Source organism: Pangasianodon hypophthalmus, chromosome 25, assembly GCF_027358585.1.
Source record: "Pangasianodon hypophthalmus isolate fPanHyp1 chromosome 25, fPanHyp1.pri, whole genome shotgun sequence".
Lineage (NCBI taxonomy): Eukaryota > Metazoa > Chordata > Actinopteri > Siluriformes > Pangasiidae > Pangasianodon > Pangasianodon hypophthalmus.
The window spans coordinates 19,520,433-19,527,932 of NC_069734.1; the positions used below are offsets into that span (position 1 = coordinate 19,520,433).

The window sequence follows — 7,500 nt, forward strand, 5'->3', positions numbered from 1 at the left end:
CAAAGAGCGCCTTGAAGAGACCTACAGTGGGGTGTTACACAAATACACACCTTACTACCCTGGTTTCCTTCCTCCTCTCCCTTACAGCTTCTCTCTCATTTTTATTTTTTCTTCCTACACTGTTCCTCAAAGGTTCTTCTAGGGGTTCTTTATGTAGTTAAAGTTTCAGGACCTACAGTGCAGTGAGATTATTTTGCCTTTAATCCAATAAAAAATTACTCTTTGAGATGAAGCTGCAGCTCCTCTGATGCCTTCTAAAAACATTTTGTGGAATTTAAAGCAATTAATGAATAGAGTCATGTTTATGTATGTAATATTGTCTTTGACTTTCCACAGTGTGTGTGTGTGCGTGTGTGTGTGTATTTACAGACAAAACATAAATTTCAGCGTGATGTGTTGTGGTTATATTAAACTGTGTAGCTGGACTTAACGCTGCTCCTGAGATCACGCAAGAAACATGTGCTTAAGCTCAAGATCAGAATCAGAGTGTAAATGAGACACGCCTCCGTTTTAGATAAACTCCGCCCCCGTGTGCGTAACTCTCACGTAACTTCTGAATAGTGCTTCAGTCAGTAGTTACGTCTGAGCTCTGAGTGCTGATGTGTGTAATTTCAGTATTAAATCCTCGCTGAGAGATTAACTCCACTCTGAATACAGAGCTAAAAGCTTAAATCTGGAGGACAGGAGGCAGGATGTGTGTGGATAAACTTCATAAGAGTCAGTAAAGGTCACTAACTCAAACAGGCCGCATAAACATGAGCTCATTAATATTCAAATCCACACAGTCAGTTTATAAACAACACGACATAAAAGACAAAAAGGACAAACACCATGCCGAGGTTAGAATTACAGAGAAAACATGCAAACACGTCTAATGGTGTGTGTGTGTGTGTGTGTGTGTGTGTGTGTGTGTGTGTGTGAAATCGCTTGCTCACTCACTCACTCACTCACTCACAGGTTTATAATAATGCACTCGTTCCAATACATTATCGTGTCTATAGTAACAGCTCATTCACAGAGACGTGTACAGCTCACGCTCCACTGATAATAAACTGAATAACAAACATGGAATCATTGATATAATGAAGTTTTCTCAAAGGAGTCTCCAGTGTCAGCGCTTTGTAACAGTCAGAGGTAAAGCTGGAACTTTAAGTTTCCTGACGTCTTCAGGACAGAGGAGTTTACGCTTCTTTCCGGTTTCTCAGTAACGTGACAAGCTGCGTTTTTGTCTTAAAGAGAATAAAGAGAGGCTGGTGAGGGAACGAGTGTTTATAGCTGCTATAACGTACATGACAACAGGAACTAACTTCTTTCAGTGACATTAAATGTAACTATAAATGGATAAGAAGCATAATGTGTCATTTGTTGGTAAATTGCTGTGGTATAAGAGGAATAAAACACTTGGGGTGTGCTGCTATAGGAAAATAAGCAACTTCATTGTGATATCAGTAACTCCATCACTCATCACTCAGTATTTTACTGAAACACACACACAGTGTTTATTATTATTATTATTATTATTATTATTATTGTTGTTGTTGTTGTTGTTGGTGGTGGTGGTGGTGGTGGTGGTGGTGGAGGTGGATTTTTTTTTTAATAAACTTTATACAGCTGAAACAGTTTCTCACTGAAACACACTGACGAAATGTTAGAGATTTGAAATTCATACTGACAGCTGATGATGTCATAGTGGGCGTTAACAGCAGCTGACCAATCAGCAGCCTCATCTCACACTCACACTGGGCTGTAATACACTGTGTGATGTACAGATTAGCAGCTGTTATTAGCTGAGATGGAGATGAAGTGTCTCACTATCTGATGATCGATTCTGACCTTGAACACAGGAAAGTGTTAGTTTCCAGAAACGGACGAGTTCTGATCACTTCCTGTCTGAGTGGGTGTTAAACTGTGCACTTCCTCTCACAGGGTTCCGTTCTGATCCGTCCTCTGAGGAACCCGCACATTTCCAGCAGAGAGACACTTATCACCAGAGGCGAATAAATCTGAGCCTCAGGATGTCTCTGATCTACTGTGATTATTAATTAACGATAATAATTTACATAATACATTCATCAGTTCACACATGGATGCGTCCCAATCCACATGCCCCGTTCACCGTATAGGGCACATAGACACCAGAAGAGTGGAATTAAAAGACAAATAGAACGTTACATATCATATAAACTATTTCTTCACAGTTTCAGGGCAGGGTTGCCAGATTGGAGAGGAGTGATATTGTTTTAGCCAATCAGAGTTGGTTTAGGTAAGATTAGTCTAAAGGTTAGGTGGGTTCGACATGTAAATGATTCCCGCCCATGTTCTTGAAGCTCCGCCCCCAGGATCTACGGTGGCCCATTGAGTAGAGTGTCTATAAAATGACGGACAGGAGGCGGATCCAAACACAAACCAGCATTCCGGACCGGAAGTCAGTTTTCCCAACAGGTTTTTCTCAGCGACTTTAAACACTTTTGCTAAAGTCACAGATTAATGCATTGGGTTTTTTTTCATGTTCATTAGTACAAGTAAAGAGGAAAAAAATCAACTATTGCACCTTTAATGTTTAAAAAAGACTCTACTTCACTTTCTCCAATCACATGATGGAAATAAATAATCAGATTAGATCGTATTTGATGTTCTGATATAATCACTGACACTAAACTGCAGGGTTGCCAGATTGTGGACATGTTTAAACAGGTTTAATGTCTTATACCACAGCCGAATTCTAACAGAGTTTATTCCTGCTCAATCTGGCAACCCAGATACGGTTACAGTACAACAGTGCCACCAGCTGGAGAGTTACACAACTGCAGTCACCTGCTTCAGTACACTCCACAGCACTTCTAAACACACACACACACACACACACTGTCCTAAAACCATCATTTAAACACCATCACAAACAGCTCGGCCTTATCAGTCCACTGTGGGCGTGTCCCAAACCACACACCTATTCACTGCACACTCTTAGAACAGAGCCGTACAGGGCCTTCAGTTTGTCCCAGAGTCCTGGCTGATAGTCGATTCTGCAGCAAATGAAATATGTGTTAATTTGTGCACTGCTGGAGGGGAAAACCATCCCTCACTCTCTCTATCTCTCTATCCCTCACTCTCTCTGTCTCTCTCTCTCACTATACATCTCTCTCTATCCCTCACTCTCACTCTTTGTCTCTCTCTCTATCTTTTTCTCACTCTCTCTGTATCTCTCACTCTCACTCTCTGACTTTCTGTTGCTCTGTCTATCTCTCTCTCTCTCTCTCTCTCTCTCTCTCTCGTTCCGGGTGTATTCCCGCCTCATGTCCAGTATTCCCGGGAGTACTGGGAGTCCAGACTGAAAGTATAAAGAATAATTATAAGAGTATTAAACTTATTTCCTGACTTATTCACTCATTTCACATTCAGACTGTTTTCACATCATTCCTCGTAATAAACGCTGGACAGTGGAATAAAACAAACAGCTGAAATGTAAACAGAATTTTTTTTTCTTTTTTATTCAAGATCTTATTTTACAGGTCGTTCTTCTGTCCTCACTTTTCTCCTCCTCCTGTCTTTCTCTTCTCTTTCCCTCCCTGCTCAGTCTCTTCATTCTTCTTTCATGTCTTCTTTTTTATACCTTTCTGCTCTTTAGCTCCTTCTTCATTTTCCTTCCTTCCTTCCTCTCTCTCTCTCTCTCTCTCTCTCTCCATCACTGACTCTGGTACTCAGGTTTCTATAGTAACAGAGCGCAGAAGCGAGGCAGGTTGTGTGCCAAGACTGAATGCTCACGCGCACACACACACACACACACACACACACACTAACAAAGACCCTGTTTGCCTATAAAAGCACCACGTGTTTATTATTTATCAGCTCTTAACAGTGTTCCTTTAGAGAGTGTATTGATTGAGAAAAGGGAATAATGGGTGTGTCTGAGTCTATATATGGAAGTAGGGGGCGGGGGCTCTGAGTGGGTGTGGCTTTACAGGTATGGATGTGGAATGTGGGTGTGTGTTTGAGGAGCAGGAAGAAGTCATTTACACCGAGAAAGCTGCCTGGAGAGTGAATTTAATAACCATCTACAGCTCAGTAGGTTTATGTTTTAAATTTTAATTCTCGAGTAAAAGAAATGCATTAAAGAATCAGATGATGTTCTCTGCTACAGTAGTGTGTAGTGCACACTCTGTTTACTTTCTAGGGCTCTACAATTGGTCTGTAGTGAACAGGAACCAAAATCCATCCAGGACTGATGAGTGGAGAAAAACCCACCTCAGGTTTAGTTCTGTTACCACATTACCACATAACAACAGCAATCTGCACATGTATTAAAAGCTCTTTATGTTTACAGTCATTACACACACACACACACACACACACACACACACGAGTTTGAGATAATGAAAAGCCGAGTCTCAGGGTGACCATCACTGACCACGAGCTATAAAGCACACCATTACACTAACAGCAGTGTGTTCAATACAGCGCGGTGAGCAGGGAACAATTACTCCAACAAAACCGATAATTATACACACGACGCTGACAGGAGCTGCTTTACGACCATCTTTATGACTTCACGGCCATATGAGACCTGCTCAGTGCTCTACACATCAGTGCTCTAAATGAAACACAGCTCTAAATGTTCCCTAAAGACTTAGTGTTTCTTTTTTACCTACAGCACAACTGCACAGCTCTCATTACACTCTCGGAGAAATAAAACACTACAATCAGCCGAGTCTAGAAGCGAAAACCGTCAGTGCTGTAGATCTAGTGCTGTGGTTTGGGACACACCCGCGCTGAAATGATGGTGGTGTTCGTGCGGGTTAAACAGGGTAGTATTCAAGTCTAGTGTTTCCGTGAGGAAAGTTGCTGGTATTCAGAGTCGGGTTACGCAGCTGCTTCAGTGGATTTTCTGAGCTCCACATTCAGATTATTAAAATCACCTGCGTGTAGCTCTCACCTCCTGATTCTTCCTGAGTGGAAGCTTCTGAGACATCTTTAAACACAAACACTCACATTTAAACTCAATTAATTGGAATTATCACATTAATCACTGGTTCAATTGAACAAAATGGCTTCCACTCTCTTTATTCAGCAGCACATAGAATAGCACTTGATCCAGCATACCCTGTTACTTTACATTGTTTTAATATCATGCTCTAACGGTTACTCAAGCGCAACTTAATGGAGACAAGAGACACTGAATCGTAGTCATGAAATCATAAATCAAATGTGTGTGTGGGATTTCAAATCACTCTTTTGATTTGAAAAAATTGATTTTGAAAGTTTAAAATCAGAATTGAGCCTAACTGAGACACGCCTTTTAGACTGTCATGGTAGCACCAAAGGGGCTCTGAACTACACTTCCCATCAGCCCCAGCATGTCACATGTCCTAACCACTATCACCTGTGTCTTGTTTCACCCTGATTATCACCTCTATATAGTTTCTCAGCACCTCGTTGTCAAGCTGTTGTTGTCGTGTGTATGTGTTGTCGTGTATGTGTTATCATGTGTGTGTTGTTGTGTGTATGTGTTGTTGTGTGTATGTGTTGTTGTGTGTATGTGTTGTTGTGTGTGCCACAGCCTCGCTCATAGTCTACATGTTTTGGCCTTGTAGCCATTGTTTACATTTCCGGTTCTTGTTTTCACTGTTTTGTTGTTTGTTTTGCACTTTATACAGTAAAAATCTGCACTTGCATCTGCCGCCTCTACAAATCCCTGGCATAGACAAACTCCGCCCCCGCACGTGGAACCTCACGTAACTTCTGAAAAGTCTGTAGTTATGTCTGAGGTCTGAATATCGATGTGACATTTCAGTATTAAATCCTCACTGTGTGATTATCTCCACTCTGAATAGCTGTAGTGAGTAATGTGTGTGTGTGTGTGTGTGTGTGTGTGTGTGTGTGTGTGTGGTAGGACAGATATTACTGAAGCTTTCATTTTGATTGTACAGGTAAACATCAGGGAATTTTTAAGTGACTAATACATGAGATCATTTCTGCAGCAGTTACACACTTTTCAATAGGAAATCCGCACAATTTCTTGATGTTTATGAAAACAGTGTCTCAGTACAAAGAAAACCGCAGACTGCAGTAATGTACACACTACATACTCAATACACACAGGTGTGTGCTCCTGTTTAAACTAAATGAGGAGTTTTATTGTTATTCCAGTGCAAATTTGTCTGTACAAAATGTGTAAAATTCTGATACACACACACACACACACTCCTTTAAGTGCTTTCTGTTAGTACTCTGAGTACTGAACACTTCAGCAGGCTATAGTAAATGTAAATATGATCCACGCTGTAAACAAATGGTATAATTAAAGCAGGAATAAGGAACCAGGCCTCTGAGTTTAAGAGCAGTTTTACACTCAGCCTGAATAAACTGGGATCAATAAACCTTTGTTCTGAGGTGTGTTCTTGTTCTTCTAACCTACATGAAGAACATGGACATGCTCTGACCTCTGACACACACTTTCCTGGAAGAGCTTCTTATTAAATCAGTGTTCAGACGTGAATAAACGCCGTGTTCAGACGTGAATAAACGCCGTGTTCAGACGCGAATAAACGCCGTGTTCAGGTGTGAATAAACACCGTGTTCAGACGCGAATAAACGCCGTGTTCAGACGCGAATAAACGCCGTGTTCAGACGCGAATAAACGCCGTGTTCAGACGCGAATAAACGCCGTGTTCAGACGGGAATAAACGCCGTGTTCAGGTGTGAATAAACGCCGTGTTCAGACGGGAATAAACGCCGTGTTCAGACGGGAATAAACGCCGTGTTCAGGCGCGAATAAACGCCGTGTTCAGGCGCGGATAAACGCCGTGTTCAGACGTGAATAAACACCGTGTTCAGGTGTGAATAAACACCGTGTTCAGACGTGAATAAACACCGTGTTCAGACGCGAATAAACGCCGTGTTCAGACGTGAATAAACGCCGTGTTCAGACGTGAATAAACGCCGTGTTCAGGTGTGAATAAACGCCGTGTTCAGACGTGAATAAACACCGTGTTCAGGTGTGTGGTGTTTATGAGGAGTGTGAGCTCTTCATGCTGTGATACTATATGAATAAGAAACAACCTCCTCTTACAATGTTCTGTTAATTTCTAACACTTTACACATCAGACACAGGTGGCGCGCCGGCCAGGAGTGTGGAAAGGTAAGACCCAATTCAAGAACATTTCGAGCTGCAACTGAAGAACATCCACGTGAACTCCAGATCCACGAGACTGAGAACACGACAACGAGAGAGTTCAGATCTGTAAGAAAAAGTCTAATAAGTGCTAAGAACTGCGTTCTGTTCCCTCTTTTCTCCTCAGTGATGACACAGTGACAGAGATACGGTGACACGGTGACACATGGTGCATGTCTTTGGCGTGTACGATGTGAGATTTCCTCCAGGGGAATTCTGGGAATTGAAGTGTTGTCATGTTCGTGGACACCAGCTCGTCAGAGGGTACAGGAAACAGTGCAGTGTTTTAAACCTGCAAAACCAAACACACAATTAAATCAGTCACAGTTCTG

General features: G+C 41.8%; 1 protein-coding gene across 1 annotated transcript in view; it reads right to left on the minus strand.

Moving 5' to 3' along the window:
* Nucleotides 1–5,027: 5,027 nt before the first annotated feature.
* mfng (MFNG O-fucosylpeptide 3-beta-N-acetylglucosaminyltransferase) overlaps nucleotides 5,028–7,500 on the minus strand; it is a 9,599-nt gene continuing 7,126 nt past the window's right edge. The window contains exon 8 of the mRNA XM_053229605.1: nucleotides 5,028–7,460. Coding sequence (XP_053085580.1) covers nucleotides 7,403–7,460 — 58 coding nt within the window. The 3' untranslated portion in view covers nucleotides 5,028–7,402. The remainder of the gene's footprint in view (nucleotides 7,461–7,500) is intronic.